Genomic DNA, 17,026 nt, shown 5'->3' on the forward strand with positions numbered 1-17,026 from the left:
TTCCCTTGCTGTTTCTTAGAACAGCTTCAGATTCACAGAAAAACTACCATGCAGGTACAGAGAGCTCTGGTATATCCTCCCTGGCTTTTTAACACGTCATAAGTACTCAAAAAATTCTTTGAGAGCAGTTACAATTCTATAGAAGGAGCAGTTGAGTATGATAAAAATGCCCTAGCAGGAACCTGGTATTTGCTCCCGAGTCTAGAGAAGGCAGCTTGTCTATTGTTAACTTTTCCAGAGCAAGAAGGAGCAGCAGTAGGAGCCAGAGTCCCCAGAGACACCCTCCCCGCCCCAGCCCCTGTCTCTCCACCCCCAGCCCAATTTGCTACAACTTGTGGATGGATCATGTGATCCTGGAACCAAGGGACCATTCTTCTTCAGATTGCAGGATGTGGACATGTAAAGATAGTCATTACAAGCCTACATTACAAAGCCACTGCACCCCTTAAAGGATCAACTTAATGGATCAAGCCCCCAACCTTGGGAAACTATGCCAGGAGGCAGGCAGTGCCACTCCCTGTCCTTCTGGACAGTTTCTCCTTATGGCTTCCATCCCCAAATCCGTGGTTCCATCAACATTTTCCCCTGAGGCTGCTGTAAAAACCACTCACCCATCTTCCTTGTGTTCTCTCTCCCTCACTGCTTCCAATCCTTCCCACATATTCTTGTTGTATGCAAGAATCTGAGACTAGAAACTCCATTTTTTATAAAGAAGGAAAAAGTGAAATGTGCAAGATCACACAACTACACAGGTCACATGCCACAGCTCAAAACTTGTCAATGTCTCCCCAGTTGAGTTCAAAATCCTCATTCTGACTTTCAAGTCCCTTTACAATAAGACTTCACGTTTTCTTGACAGCCATGATTTCCCTATACCATCCAGTAAAAGGGTTATTCGCTGTTCCTCAAGCAAAAGGTTTTTCCATCTTTTTTTATTCTGTTCTTTCCACCTGAAAAGCCCTCCTGCCCCTTCCAAGCCTGATGTGTTCAGGGCCCATCTTGAATGTCATATGCACCATTAAACACATATGCACCCACACTTCTCTCCTTTTTAAAAAAAATATATTTGTCTCCCTCCTTTTGCACTCATGGCACTTTCTGCTTTCATGGCACTTGGTTTATTGAGCTTAAAAAACTCCACAAAGGTTTCTGAGATCACTGAGATTCACAGAAGGTAAAGGAAATGATACAGAGCGATCCTCTCTACCCCTTACTCAGTTTCCACCAGTGGTAACATCTTGCAATAGTGCAGTTTCAGATCGCAAGCAGGATAGGGCCCCATACTGTATTTTGGAGGAGGGGAGGAGAACACTTCTGTGATCTCCCGTTCTTCACTTTCCTCCCTTTGCCAGCTGTTAGAGGCAAAAGGCTGGAGTCCTCTCTCCCGCGGCCTTCTTCGGGGTTACCCATCCTTTCCTGGCATCCTTACAGCCTTAGGGAGGGACACTGGCTCCCTGTATCCCTGCAGCCGCGCCGCTCCGCTCCTCCCGTGTTGGTGGCTTTGTATTACTTGAGACCTACAGCCGTTCCTTTGAGACAGCGGTTTGCCCGAGATAGTGGACGTTCTGCCCGGTTTTCTGGGCGTGGACGTGGGAGCCGGATCGGGAACTGCTTGCAGCGGGGCTCGGCGGGGACGGCCTCCTCGGATTCTGCGGCTCCGCGCCCCACTCCGGGCACCACCGTGGCTTTGGGACGTGTCCCTTGAGGCCCACTGGCCAGTACTTAGGGTAGAAAGTGTCCCAGGAGATGAAGTTCCTTTGGGCCGCGTTTAGTCTTTTGTTCCGGTGCGGGGAGAAGGGGTGGCCTGTGCGGCTCCCCGCCCCCCAGTGCTCCCACCTGCGGGCGCCGCGGGAGTGGCGCGGGCACCCGCGCACAGGTGTTCCCCCCAACGCCGCCCGGGGCGCGCCCCCCGCCCGCCGCGCGCGCCACTTCCTGAGCGCGCCCCGGGCCCGCGGCCCCGCCCTGCGGCCAGGCCGGGCTGCCGCAGCAGCGGCGACAGAGGTACAGGTGCCTCCGCCGGAGACAGCCGCCTGCCGGCCCGCGGGCTTTGGCACCAGGCCTTCACGGCCGCTCTCCCGCCTCACACTCCGGCCTCCCCGCAGCCCGGCCAAATGCAGGCCGTCGCCCTCCCCGAGGAGATCCGTTGGCTCATGGAAGGTAACACCCTGGCCCGGCCCCAGGCCCCCCTCCCGGCCCCCTGGGAAGTCCCGCAGGTGCAGAGCTGGAGGCCCGAGCCCAGACGCCGGGGGCTCCCAAGACCGGCCTCTCTTATCGGCTCCATCATCCACAACCTTCCAGAACCTCAAGACTGCTGGAGCCCTCAACTCTGCAGACCCAGGTTTCATCCTGTCCGCTCAGGGTCCCATTCACTCCCCTCAGTTCCACATTTTTCTTTCTTTCTTTCTTTCTTTCTTTCTTTCTTTCTTTCTTTCTTTCTTTCTTTCTTTCTTTTCTTTCCTTCTTTCCTTCTTTTTAAAGATTTTATTCATGAGAGACACACAGAGAGAGTCAGAGACACAGGCGGAGGGAAAGCAGGCCCCATGCAGGGAGGCTGATGTGGGACTCGATCCCAGGACTCCAGGATCATGCCTCCGGCCGAAGGCAGGCGAGCCACCCCCGCGTCCCCACATTTCATTTCTTCCTCGAGGCGTCTCCACCCCTCCACTTCACCTTCCAGGCTTCTGAACAACGTCTGGCCAGGTTCTTGGGTGAAGGGGGGCTCCATGCGACCTTGCATGGTCTTTGGCCAGACCCTTCCTCCTCGGGGCAGTACCCCGCGGCCTGTGGGGTTTTGCCTTTCCTCCCTCCCCAGCCCCGAAGCCCCTCACCTTCTTGCTCTGAGGTCCTCGAGGGGGCTCGTGGGATGCTGTTGGCCAAGGCCTGGGGCTAAGTGTGAGTTTTGTCGGTGCCGAAGGCCCCTGCCTCCCTTTGCCAGCCTGCAGACTTCTGCGGGTCTTGCTGTCTACCCAGGGCAGGTGGATGCAGTATTAAGTTTCTAACTCTTCTAGAAATGCCCCATACTGGTGTGTTTACCTTCAAACTATGGTGCCTAAGCAGTCCTTTTAAGAGTTAAGGCCATATTCAGCAACACTCCACAGATGCTTCTAACACTGGAAAGAGACTTTTTCTAATGGGCAATATCTCCAGCTCCATTCACACTTCTTTCTGGCAAAAGTGATTTGCTTTCCTGTAACTGACCTTCCTGGAAGGACAGAGGCCTGGAATCTGTCCTTGCATAAGCGTCCCAGGAGGAAACGACTCTGAATTAAGCCTTTTGGCATCCAAGTGACATTTTTGACACATATTTAACAGATGGCCTGCTTTGGGCAGGTCAGACTTTTGGCAAGGAGTATTTTTTTTTCAGTTTCTCTCAATGTAATTGGTTTTATATCTCCATTACCTTGTTATCTTGGTATAAATGCCTCCTAATCAAATATTTGGCAGTCCTTTTGGTCTCTGTTTGTAGCACTGTTTCCATTCTGGATTGCTTCTATGTAAAAGCTGTCAACGAGGTATTTCTTTTGAGGTGAAGTTTCCAAAATCCACTTTACTTATATGACCCGAATAAATCTAAACTTTCAGAGTAGAAAAGTATTTGTAGGGTGAAGCAGCATCATCTGGGTGTCTGAGAAGAAGCAATCCAGTGTCTCTTTCTGCCATTGGTTCAATATCGGATGTTGAATGTAAAGAGAGACTCAAAGTGTGATGGTTTCTGGGAGAGAAAGAACTGTGGCAAAAAATGTAATTCTGCCCTTGTGTTTAAAAATATAAAGTGATTATTTTTATTGGTATCTGTCATTTGATGAGAGGAAACCTATTTTACCAGCTTGTTAAACTATACTTCCGTTTTGTGTGCAGCTTTAGTAGGAAATTCTTTTTTATTTTCAGAGGCTTGCAATGCAATACACTCCTTCAACATTTTTGATGTGCAGTTCTTTATTGTTCAAAACTGACACTTTGGTAAACAACTCATTTCTGTACCTGCCACCTTCCTTTAGCTTAGATTATTTTCTTGTTAGCTGACTGTTTTTAATTGAAGTCTTCAGATCTCCTTCTAAAGCAGAACCTTTGTTTGCTGACAAGTAGAGCAGGGTATGAATGGAGATTAATTGCATGTCACATACTTCTGTGTCAAACTTGCTGTGTCTTAACAATCTGTGTTGGTGCCTGGGTCTTTAGAATCTATAGAGGAGTCTGAGATTAAATTTTAAGGAGCTTCGTTGGTTAATGTATTTCTTTAAGGCCTTTTTTTTAAAGTTTGCAATTAGAATCTGAATCTGAAGGAGAGGGGGGATTCCAACCAATAATTCTATTGAAAAATGTTTGAGGACTATGTTTTTGAAAGGTTCATGTAATCATAACACATTGGTTATAGGTTTTTTTTTTTTAATGATATATAGTCTCTGGTGTAGACCAACAGAATTATTCATTATACTACAAATAATCTGTGGATATTAGAAACCCATAATGACTTTCAATTTATTGTCTGTTGCTGTGTACTTGTCTCCCCACCACACACACTTTTTAAGGTTAACTGTTGACAATTAGAAAATATGTAGGTCCTGATCTCTATATCGTCACTCAGTGGAGAAAGTCACAGGGTGAGAGAGCTGCCACTTTAGTGCTGCCACATGGTTGTGGGGGTGGAGTTTCCACAATGAATTACTACTTTCATAAACCAAGGCATAAGCATTCGCACGGTGATTTAACGCTGGCCATCACAGCCATAACTTAAGCATTTATTTATTTATAACTACATGAGCAGAAATGACAGGGGTGTTTTTTGACATAATATGTGTGCTTTTAAAAATAAAATATGCAAAGCATTATGAAAGGTTTATGTCAGAATTTTACATAATGAAGAAAGGAACAGAAATGTTGAAGGTCTAAAATTAATTTTAAGGATAAAATTTTAAACATTTGAAAATGTTTCATTTGACCTAGAAACTCCACTTCTGGGAATCTATGTTACTGAATTTAAAGGACGTGAAGTATATATGTACAAGGATCCATCTTAAATGTCCAGGAGTTGGGAAAGGCAGGGCAATGGTATGAGTGAATTATCCATCTTATGGAATATTTTGCAGTCATTAAAAAGAATGTGATAGGTCTGTATGTATTGGCTTGGAAATTGTCCATATTTTTAAGACTAATAATATATACATTCCATTTTTGTTTGAAAACAAAAAACTGAACCAACTCCTCCTTCCCATATATCATATATATTTTTTATAAGCCTGGGAAGAAGTAAGACTATACACCTAGCTGTTAACATTGTTTTTTTGGGAGGAAAATGAGAGGATGGAGGAGGCAGACATTATTACTTTTGTTTCATACATCTTCATGTTGTTGGAACTGTGACAATGACCATGTATTATTTTTGTTAATCAGATAAACAACTAGTAGGGTTATTTAAAAGAAAAAGGTACAGACAAAAGACAAATAGAAGCTTGGAGAGGTCATAGTGGTCTAGAGCGCTAAAGGACCATTCACCAAGGTTATGATTATGTTTTTCCCTTGTTAGCACTGGGAGTGGAGTGTGTGGAAGTGTTTTTTTTTTTTTAAGATTTTATTTATTTATTCATGATAGTCACAGAGAGAGAGAGAGAGGCAAAGACACAGGCAGAGCGAGAAGCAGGCTCCATGCAAGGAGCCCGACGTGGGATTCGATCCCGGGTCTCCAAGATCGCTCCCTGGGCCAAAGGCAGGCGCCAAACCGCTGGGCCACCCAGGGATCCCCCTGTTTGTTTGTTTGTTTTGTTTTTTTAACGTCTTCTTGGCTATTTGGCTAATATTAAAAGAGCAGGAGTACTTTAAGAGTAACTCAGGAAACAGCTTCCTCAGATTCTGTCAAGCTCTCTTATAGAAATAGTAACTAGTCCATATCAGCAAATAACTACCTTCCAGATAAGTAAAATAAAAGGTGTTTACTGCCTTATTGAAAGAGGAGGAAATATTCAGGTCTGTTTTCAAATTATCAGCCTTCAGATGTAGAAGTTATCTTTTCGTTTTTGTTTTGTGATAACCATACTGAAAACAAAAACAATGGAGTGCTGGCAGTTTGCATAATCTTCATTCCACAGATATAAATACAGTTTCTTGTCTTTCTAGTCTTGCTTTTGAAGTCAGAAGGACCAGAGGCAAGTATGAAGGAGGTAGGACATATATTTCTTCAGCTCACAGTATGCTGTGTGTGATGGAATGGGGCCTACTGACTTCACCCTCATAGCTAATAGGTCCCAGCTACCTCCAAAGTCCCTAAATCCTGCTGGGAATGTGGAGTAAAGCCAAAACAACATCCACATCCAGGCTGCATTTAGTAGCAATTGCCGTGTTAATGCTAATTATTATATGCCTATGGTTACGTATTTTTATTTTATTATTTGTTTTTTTTTAAAGGTTTTATTTATTTATTCACGAGAGACACAGAGAGAGGCAGAGACATAGGCAGAGGGAGAAGCAGGCTCCCCACCGGGAGCCTGATGTGGGACTTGATCCAGAACTCTGGGATCATGACCAGAGCCAAAGGCAGATGCTCAACCACTGAGCTACCCAGACATCCCTGGTTACTTATTTTTAAACTTCCTTGGAAAGAAGCAGTCAATATTCCTTTCCTTCTACATTATTCTCCAGATTTGTGTTGGTCGATGCAGAGCCAGCCATAAAATCCTTTTCAATATAGTAAAATTACAACTCTGCAATTTGCAGGAGTGAGCTGCTCTGGATAACTGAGGATATTCTCCTTAAGCACTCTTAACTTTTTATCACAAATATTTGTGATCAGTCTTTTTCTAAAATTGTATTAGGAATTTTTCTTACTTCCTCAACCAGCCAGTCTGCTTTGAACACTTTTAACTCAAGAGTTGTTACAGTGAGTATCACTTATCGTATTTGTGGAAATATATTGAGTTGTTTAGGGATGATTCTGCCATAATTGCCCTGAGGCTGCTTTGTGAATAGCAATTCTGTTTTGTATTTTTATTTTTGTCACTTTTTTCCTACTGTGAGGCTAGGCCTATCACTTTACACCATGCTGAGTGTGTCTGTATCTGCTGGGCTACTAGAACATCAGGTAATCAAGCTTATTGGAATTGGTATGTATAAAAGAAGACACAAAGGGCTCTCTGGATGAATACAGTACCCAGATTTTTGGGTATGGACTTTGTGACATGCATTTTGGCTACTCAGAGTCTTTCTTACTTAAATTGTGATATAGGTAAATAGGTGATGCTACTGAAAAGTGAGACATAACCATATTTCTTTTTCTTTTTTATGTTAAAATCTTCTCTGATTATAAAAGTATAATAATGCTCATTGTAGAAAATTTAGAAAACACACAATGATAACACAGTCACCCATGGTCAACAACTGTTAAATTTTCAAGAATTTCTTTCAGTTTTTATTATGTGTACATACTTAAAAGTTGGGACATATTGTGTGGATAGGTTTAAATACCGATCTTTCCACCTAGAGTCTTTCCAATTGCTAAGGTATCTTTTTTTTTTTTTTTTCCAATTGCTAAGGTATATTGAGCATTTTCTTAGATCATGAAAATTTTTTCTTCCTGATGATTTAGAAGTTATATGTTCAGGTTTTATTCCACTAGTAGTTTTCCTGTTAAGGCTTAAAAAAAAGAAAACTCCACCGTGTCCCTTTGATTTAGCAACATTAAGAATGAAACAGCACCTTTTAGCTCTTTCCTCCAGTGTGAAATGTCAAATTGCTGGTATAACCTGAGATTTTTTTTTTTTAAAGATTTTATTTATTTATGAGAGACACACACAGAGAGAGGCAGAGACACAGGCAGAGGGAGAAGCAGGCTCCATGCGGGGAGAGCCTGATAAGGGACTCGATCCGGGGACCCCAGGATCACTCACTGAGCTGAAGGCAGATGCTTAACCGCTGAGCCACCCGGTTGTCCCTATAATCTGAGATTTTAAGTAATCTCAAACACCCACCTTGGGGCTCAAACTCACAACCGGAGATCAAGTGCTACTCACTTGAGCCAGCTCTAACCTGAGACTTTTAGACTCAGAGAATTGTTCATGTTTTATTACGCATATTATATTATATTATAATATAATAATTATTTCTGACATTTGTGTAATATTTTAAAATCATAGTTATAATACTGTTTTTCCCTTTATTTTGTTCATTGCTTACTTTTTGTACCATGGCTTTTTCATTCTTTTTTTTTTTTTTTTGGCTTTTTCATTCTTAAACTTTTAATTTTTATCTCTTAGATATTTAGACTGGATTAATATGGTAACCACTAGCCACAGGTGGCTATTTAATTTTAAATTAAATCAAACAAAAACTTTCCTTCCTCAATTGCAGTAGCTACATTTCAGCTGCCAAGTAGCCATACTGGGTCCTGGATTGGACAGTGCTTAAAGTCCTAGTAGATGATGATCTAGAATATAATGCTGAGTGAATTTCTCAAGGAGGGTTTTTTGACACTATACTTATTGATCCCCTGTGTGTCTGAGAATGTCTATCCAGTTTCATATAAACTTAGGTGTGGGCATAAAGTTTTTGGGTTATACTCTGCACATTCCTTCTCCTTCCTACAATTCATCCTCTAGAAGTGTCCCATTATCGTCTAGTCTTCAGTTTTGTGGAGAAGTCTGATGCTAGCCTGATGTATTTCTTTTTTTTTTTTTTAAGATTTTATTTATTTATTCATGAGAGACACGGAGAGAGAGAGAGGCAGAGACACAGACAGAGGGAGAAGCAGGCTCCACGCAGGGAGCCCGATGTGGGACTCAATCCCAGGTCTCCAGGATCAGGCCCCAGGCCGAAGGCCACCCTAAACTGCTGAGCCACCTGGGCTGCCCATGTAGCTCATTCCTTCCACCTCCTGCCTGGCTGTTTATAAAATATTTTTCTTTATTCTCAGATATGTCACTAGGTAGTGTCAAGGTCTTAGATTTTTTAATAATTTTGCTTGGTTTGTAAGGAACCCTTTTGATCTATAGACTCAGGTATGTCTTTAACTTGGGAAAGTTTTCTATTATCACTACTTCTCCATTTGTTTTATTTTGTCACATTGGGTTTTATATTATGTGTATATTGAACCCCAATCTACTCTCTCTGTTTCACCTTTTTTATTGTTTTACCTGTCACTGACTTCATTATGATTTTTAATTCAGCATTCATTTTTTTTTTTTAATTCCATGTATTTTTTTTCCTTATCACTCATTGTTTCATTTTCATTACATCTGCAAAGCTCTGGCTTATAGACATAATGAATTTCTGTATGTTTTTGAGAATATGAATTTGAAATTATACGTTTCTGTTCTTTATTAAAAGATTTTCTTTATTTGAGAGAGAGAATGAGAGAGAGAGAGAGAGAGAGAGAGCGTGCTCGAGCAGGGGGGAGGGGCAAAGGGAGTGGAAGAAGCAGACTCCCCTGCTGAGTAGGGAGCCCAATGCAAGACTTGATCACAGGGTCTGAAGGCAGATGCTTAACCGACTGAGCCTCCTAGGCACTTCTACATTTCCGTTCTTTACTAATAAATCTACTTCAGAGGGAGGCATTTTTTCTAGTTCTTCAAGATTGTCTTTTGTCTTTGAACTTTAGTGTTTTCTCATAGGTCCTGTATGGTTTTTTTGTGTGTGTGTTCAATTTGCCTAGATTCAAATCCTGACTCTGTCACTTTCTTGGTACCTGTTTGACTTTCGGTCTCAGTTTCCTCACCTGTAAAGTGGGAATAATAATAATAGTACCTATCTCGTAGATTTTTACATGAAGAATAAAGGGATGAATATTTGAAAAGTTACAATAGGGCACCCCCGGTGGCACAGCGGTTTAGCGCCGCCTGCAGCCCCGGGTCTGATCCTGGAGACCAGGATGGAGTCCCGCGTCAGGCTCCCTGCATGGAGCCTGCTTCTCCCTCTGCCTGTGTCTCTGCCTCTCAGTCTCTCTCTCTCTCTCTGAATAAATAAATTTTAAAAAAGATGCTTATTTTTAAAAAAAAGAAAAGAAAAGTTACAATAGTGTCTGGCATGTATTATACATCATATAAATATTTGGTAACATCTCAAAAATTCTTTTTTTAAAGTTTTATTTATTTATTTATGAGAGACACACACAGAGAGAGGTAGAGGCACAGGCAGAGGGAGAAACAGGCTCCACACAGGGAGCCTGACGTGGGACTCAGTCCTGGGTCTCCAGGGTCATGCCCAGGACTGAAGACGGCGCTAAACCGCTGAGCCACCCGGGCTGCCCTAAAAAAGTCTTTTTTTTTTTTTTTTAAGGTTTATTTTACTTATTGAGACAGAGGGAGAGCAGGAGCAGCAGAGGGAGGGGCAGTTGTAGAGGGAGAGGGAGGAACAAGCTCCCTGCTAAGCCACCCAGGCATCCCATAAAATGGTACTCTTGTATTACTTCTCTGTTGAAAAAAAGGAAAGGTTTACTTTTCTTTGTCTTCCTTTTTGTTTTTTAAAATATGTATTTTTTGGGATGCCTGGGTGGCTCAGCGGTTGAGTGTCTGCCTTTGGCTCAGAGCGTGATCCCGGAGTCCTGGGATCGAGTCCCACTTCAGGCTCCCTGCATGCAGCCTGCTTCTCCCTCTGCCTGTGTCTCTGCCTCTCTGTGTCTCTCCTGAATAAATAAATAAAATCTTAAAAAAATAAAATATGTATTTTTTAATTGATAGAAATATTTGAACTTCATTGTGGGTATAGCCTAGATGTTAGGTAGGCTTCCCAGACCTTTTGAACTCTATGCATGATCTATTCCCCATGGAAGCCCAAACATTTCCTCAAAATCCTAGTATTTCTCAAGGAGCATGCATTCTCAGGATTGCTTTTCCTTCTGGGCTCTTAGTTGCCTCGAGTCGTTTTAGGCATAAACTTGTGGCATAAACAGCCAACTTGGGTGATTTTGTCTCTCAGGGGACTTCTGGTGATACATGGGATACATTTTTTGTTCTCACAACTGGGGAGGATGCCACTGGCATCCAGTGGGTAGATGCCAGGAATGCTACTAAACTTCCTACAATGCATAGGACGGCCTCCACAATGAAAGAATTATACCACCTCATATGTCAGTAGTGCAAGGTTGAGAAACCTTGGTCTAGACATATCCTTTTCCTCAGTTTCCACAAAAGCCTACCCGTGTGAAGCCCCTGTGACAGTAGAAGACATCACTGGAGATTCAGGGAGTACAGGGAGAGGGAGGAGGGGTTTATATAGCAGTAATGCAAATTATTTCAATTTGAATATTAGTCATCCTGATTCCTAAACCCTTTTGCTATTCCAGTCATCAGATGGTGCCCTCTGGTCCTTCACCCGATGTGGTTCTCAGCCTTATGCCTTCTCACATGTACTTTCTCCCTTTATTGTATCTGGAAGCAAAACCAAAAAAACAAAAAGAAAAAAAAACCCAACTCTGTTTCCCTTGCCATCTGAAAAGATAGTTTAGCTATTTGCTTATTGTTTAGGTTCCCCGCAACCACCTACACACAGAAAAACAAGTTATTTTTCCAAACGGTGACAGTTCTCTAAGAGGAATTCTGGTGCCAGCTATTAAGATAATAACATTTGTACTTCATTATATAAGTGTAGCACTTAAACAATTTTCAATCATTTTAAATATTGGAAAAATAAGGTAAGTTTCAAGTTTTACCATCATCTGAGAATCTTTACATATTGACATAACTATCATAGATGTAATTTTTTCACGTTATAAGCCATTACACCCTACAGAAATCCTATAATTTCTGCTACATTTATTCATATTTATTTTCACTATGTTTCCAAGTTCATTGCTTGCTTTTCTGGTTTGTCAGTGCAGCATTTTAGGTTAGGTGATTATAACAGATGGCTTTTCAAGTTTGGAGTCTTTGAGTTCCACTGTTTAAATTTTACTATCCAGCTTTTACATGGAAGATAGGACAGATGTGGGCTTGGGAACAAAGTGGTCTTAACATCCAGAGAACAAGCTTTCCTGAAGGCTGATGGGCTTGATAAAATCATTTATGAGTTACTTAAATTCTCATCTAGGGTCTCCTCCTCCTCCTCCTCCTCCTCCTCCTCCTTATATTCTAATATTAAGATGTTACAGGGAAATAAGGTTTTAATTCACATAACAGAAGCTTTGCTAAAATGTGCCTGGTGGCATATAGTTGAGTTGAAATTAATTAAGGTAGTGTATCTTATAAATTAGTATGTGAAGTATGCTAGGGGTATTTAGCTAAAAATATCTTTTTGTCTGTTTTATTTTGGTTGTTTTTATTGAATGCAATATATGTCCAGAAAAATGCTTAATCATTAATATACAGCTCAATGAATCTTCAGAAAGAGAACACATCCCCTAAACAAAAGCAAGACTTTGTCTACCAAAATTTCCAGAGACCCCCTGTGTCCTTCAGTAACTACTCACACCTATAGGCAAACACATCTCTAATTTCTAACAGCAAAGTTCAAGTTTTGCTTATTCAGTCATACATAGGTCCTCATGTATCTGGCTGTTTTTGCACCTTATTATGCAGAAAATCTCTTAACTGAACTATAATAAACCTCCTTAAAATCATAGTGCCTTTAGGAGCTCCTAGGTGGCTCAGGTGGTTGAGCACCCAGCTCATGGTTTTGACTCAGGTCACGATGTCAGGGTCAGAAATTAAGCCCCTCATTGTCCTCCGTGCTCAGTATGAAGTCTGCTTGAGATTCTCTCTCTCCGGGATCCCTGGGTGGCGCAGCGGTTTGGCGCCTGCCTTTGGCCCGGGGCGCGATCCTGGAGACCCGGGATCGAATCCCATGTCAGGCTCCCGGTGCATGGAGCCTGCTTCTCCCTCTGACTATGTCTCTGCCTCTCTCTCTCTCTCTCACTGTGTGCCTATCATAAATAAAAAAAAAAAAAAAAAAGAGATTCTCTCTCTCCCTCCCTCACTCGCACTCTCTCTCTCTCTCTTGCTCAAATAAAAATGTAAATAAAATCTTTTTAAAAAATCACAGTCTTTAAAATAATTTTCTTTTCTTTTTTTTTTTTTAAGAATTTATTTATTTATTTGGGAGACAGAATGAGTGAGAGAGAGAGAGAGCACACCAGTAGGAGCAGAGGAAGAGGGAGAAGCAGGCTCTCCTGCTGAGCAGGGAGCCCCAACATGAGGCCCGATCCCAGAACCCTGAGATCATGACCTGAGCAAAAAGCAGACACTTAACTGACTGAGTCACCCAGATGCTCCAATAATTTTCCTTTCTGATAACTTTTTGTGTGAGATTCTTCATCCTTTAACCCATCCATCCATTCTTCCTGCCCTCCCTCCCTTCCTTCCTTCCCTGTACTTTATTAAGGTATGATTTATACACATAAAATGCACTAATCTTAAGTGTTACAACTGGATGATTTTAATATAGGCATACACTTGTGTGATTACACCTGGATTAAGATATAAACATTTCCAGTACCTTGGAAAGTTTCCTTTCTAGTCAATAGCCCTCCCCAGAGGCAACCACTCTTCTGACTTCTATCATCATGGAGTAGTTTTGCTGTTCTGGAACTTCATAAATCAGTAGGATTTCTTTTGTGTCTGTCCTCAACATCATATTTTTGTGATTTATCCATGTTGTTCTGTGCATCAGTTCTATCTTATTCTTTTTGCAAAGTAGTATTCCATTGTGTGAATATTCTATAATTTGTTTATTTTTTTGCTGATGGAATTGAGTTGTTCAGTTTTGGGCTATTAAGAATACAGCTGCTATGAACATTCTTGTATAATTTGTTTTGTGAACATAAGCACTAATTTCTCTTGGATAAATATCTAGGAGTAGAATTACTAGGTCATAGGGTAGGTATATGTCTAATTTTATTAGAAACTCCAGTTTCCCGAAGCAATTGTACTTATTTTATGCTCCTGCCAGCAGTGTATGAGAGTTCTCATGGATATATTTTTATTGTGGAATGTTTGCATAACATAGAAATATATAGGCTATTTTATTTTTTAAAAATATATTTTATTTATTCATTCATGAGAGACACACAGAGAGAGAGGCAGAGACACACAGGCAGAGGGAGAAGCAGGCTCCCCGCAAGGAACCCCATGCGGGACTAGATCCCGGGACTCCAGAATCACGCCCCGGGCCGAAGGCAGGCACTAAACCGCTGAGCCACCCAGGGATCCCCCACTACTTAATTTTTTAAAACATAGTAGCGTTGTATACTTTTCCATTTGAATCCATCTATCCATGTATATATATATAAATCGCTGCATGGTGTTTCAAAATTTATTTAACTATTTAACTAAAAAATATATATTTTTTTATATTTCCACAGTGCTGTAGATAACATATTTATAATGTGCATCTTTGTGCACATGGGCAGATATTTCTGTAGGATAAGTTTTTAGACACTCAAATGAAGATTGCGAATGTGTTAATCCTAGAATTTTAGTTTGGCCAACTATTTAAAACTTAATCTAAAGTACTCTCTGTGTTTTAGTTTCTGGTTTTTGTTTTGTTCTGTCTATGCTGTGAGTATGCAGGTTATGTCATTTTTCTCATAGGAGGTAGAAGGAGAATTAAAAATATAAACATCACACACTTCTTGGGTCATGGGGCAGAAACAATCAGCAGGTTGAACCAAACCACAACCAGAACATGCTGATAGTTTCTCTGTTGTTTGCTGACAACTTCCTGCAAGTCATAACAAAGCTGGTGGGTATGATGTTAGCCTTGCCAATAAATTTAGCTCTTAACAAAGGGCAAAAAATATATATGCCTTAAGGATTATAAAATCCCAGATCAAAAACGTATTACCAAGTTTAAAATAAGTTTTAAACAAGCTGAAAGTCATTTTTCCCCACTAAGTTACTTTTATTTAATTGGTATGAAAATATACAAGATTTCCATGAAGGCTTCCATTATTGAGTTAGAAAAAATGAAACACTGAAATTTAGGGGTTTAATTTTAGCAAGACATTTAAGAGTGACTGCAGAAATCCAAATGATCTGATGTCTTCAGCGTACCTGTGACGGGGAATCAGGAGTTTTTGTTCATTTCTACCAGAAGCTGTCAAAGAGACTTCTAGAAGTTGGGCTAGCAACCAGGCTGGTTTCTTCTGTAAAATAAGAATATGTAACTTAAAGGGAATAGTTGTGGTATTTAATTTAATGTAAAAAATACCCAGATATCTTAGTAGTAAAAAATGTGACCCAAAGGATATCATTGTCTTCCAAACAAACAAAAGAGTAACCTTGTAAATGAACAAGGCCAAATATTTGGGAGAATGTCAGGAACTTTTCACCTGTCTACAAAACCTAGTGGTTTGGGATTCATTCTGCCAAGAATCTTATTAGCTAGCTGGCCTTAGATCCTGTAGCAGTCCTTCCCATGGGTGCAATAATCATTTTATGTCTACAGTGTTCTGCATACCCTCTGTTCCTTTCTGTTTTCTTTTCCTACTCTTGACTTGTTGGCATAGATGTAAGCTGCCTGAAAGTTGAGGGAATCAGTGTTTTAGAGCAGCTCTGAGTTATAAACAGATGTATCTTTGCCAGAGCTGAGTTTATCTTTTAAAAATGGGACTTAAAATCATCGTATATTTCTTTTAGTGCAAATACTGTATATTGCTACAAAGCTACCTTCTGAAGTAATCTTTTACCACTATCCCTCTCACCTCTAACCTTTGTATTCTGCCATCTAAGTTGAAATTCTTTCAGTCTCTCCAACTGAACTGAGATCTATCACCTCAGGACCTTTGCACATGATGTTCCCATGCTTATGCCATTCTTTCCTACTTCCACCAACTCCACATTGCCCTTACCCACAACATACATACTTGGCCTGCTAATTTGGGAATTTCAGGTAAAAGGTCAGTTCTCTAAGAGTGTCCTCTGATTTACTTTCCTCCCTAGATAAGGGAGGCCCATTGCCTTACCATGGGCCTGTGCCTCTCTTACTTTTCTTATTAAAACTCACAATTAATTTTAATAGCCTATTTAAGTCTAAAATCTTTGCTAGACTGCAAACTCTTACAATAGAGTTTAGATCTATCTTACTCACTTTTTTCAGTACCTAGTATTAAGTACTCAAAAAATATTTGTTGAAGGATGAAGACATTTAGGAAAAAGTGGCATTGTTGATGGTATGTTTCTGATTTTGTCTTTTCTCTTTGATGTGAAGACATTTACACCATATGGTTCATATTGCTTACTTACCAGCTGAAGGTAATGATGTGCAGACCCTGTAACATCAAGTATTATATATAGTGAGAGCTGTGGTGTCAGAGGTACCTCAGGAATGTTCTTACACAGTGGTGTTTTTCATGCTGGGTTTTGCAATTGCAGGAGCCAAAGGCATCCTATTGTGGCAGGATGTGATGTTTATAGAAGAGTTCTTGTTTGTAAAAGGTTGATTGCTTAATAGAAGACCTACAGATAGCTTGGTGAGCTTGGTTAAATATGGAAGGTGATATGTTGAGTGGCCTTTTAAAATCTCTTTCCTATTCAGTGGTGAGTGATGGTTTCTGAGCCGGGTTGCTCAGGCACCTTCAGGTCACAATCACTATAAGCAGCAGCATCTTCTAAATTGAAAGACAAATGTATTATATATTGAGCTATAATTTTCTTTCCTTAATATCTTTATCCAGTTGTGATGTCAGGGTTATGATGGCTTCATAAAATGAGTAGGCAAGTGTGTATAATACTGGATATATAACCCCTCATATAGCCCTTGCTTATAACTTACTTATATTTTTCTTGTTTTACACTTGTTCATCTAATAAGATATGGGTATAAATTTAGATCTGATTTTTAAAAATAGATGAGACAGACAGCGGAGGTTGTCTTTATGTATTTTATTCCTGAGTAGATGATACTTTCACATGAAGGAATGGGTACTTAAATTAAAATGTGAATTCCTAAAGCATTTGGAAAGGAAGCCTTTCAAAAAATAATTTGAGGTGAAACTTAAAAAGTAAACTCAAAATAAAAATATCAAGGTTTTCTTAATGATATCATTGGGGGATAATTATATCCTGTTGATGTTCTTTTAACAATTTTAGTTTATACAGATATAATTACAT

At 40.7% G+C, this 17,026-nt stretch overlaps 1 protein-coding gene across 2 annotated transcripts in view; it reads left to right on the plus strand.

Moving 5' to 3' along the window:
- Nucleotides 1-1,084: 1,084 nt before the first annotated feature.
- The window catches only part of SKAP1 (src kinase associated phosphoprotein 1), a 285,276-nt gene continuing 269,334 nt past the window's right edge, over nt 1,085-17,026 (plus strand). Inside the window, exon 1 of one of the 2 annotated variants that reach the window (XR_005983283.1) lies at nt 1,085-2,157. Coding sequence is in view for 1 of the 2 variants with exons in the window: in XM_041727103.1 (XP_041583037.1) it covers nt 2,112-2,157 (46 nt within the window). In the remaining variant the exon portion in view is untranslated. The remainder of the gene's footprint in view (nt 2,158-17,026) is intronic. The other variant, XM_041727103.1, reaches the window with a different exon arrangement.

This window comes from Vulpes lagopus, chromosome 12 (assembly GCF_018345385.1).
Source record: "Vulpes lagopus strain Blue_001 chromosome 12, ASM1834538v1, whole genome shotgun sequence".
Taxonomy (NCBI): domain Eukaryota; kingdom Metazoa; phylum Chordata; class Mammalia; order Carnivora; family Canidae; genus Vulpes; species Vulpes lagopus.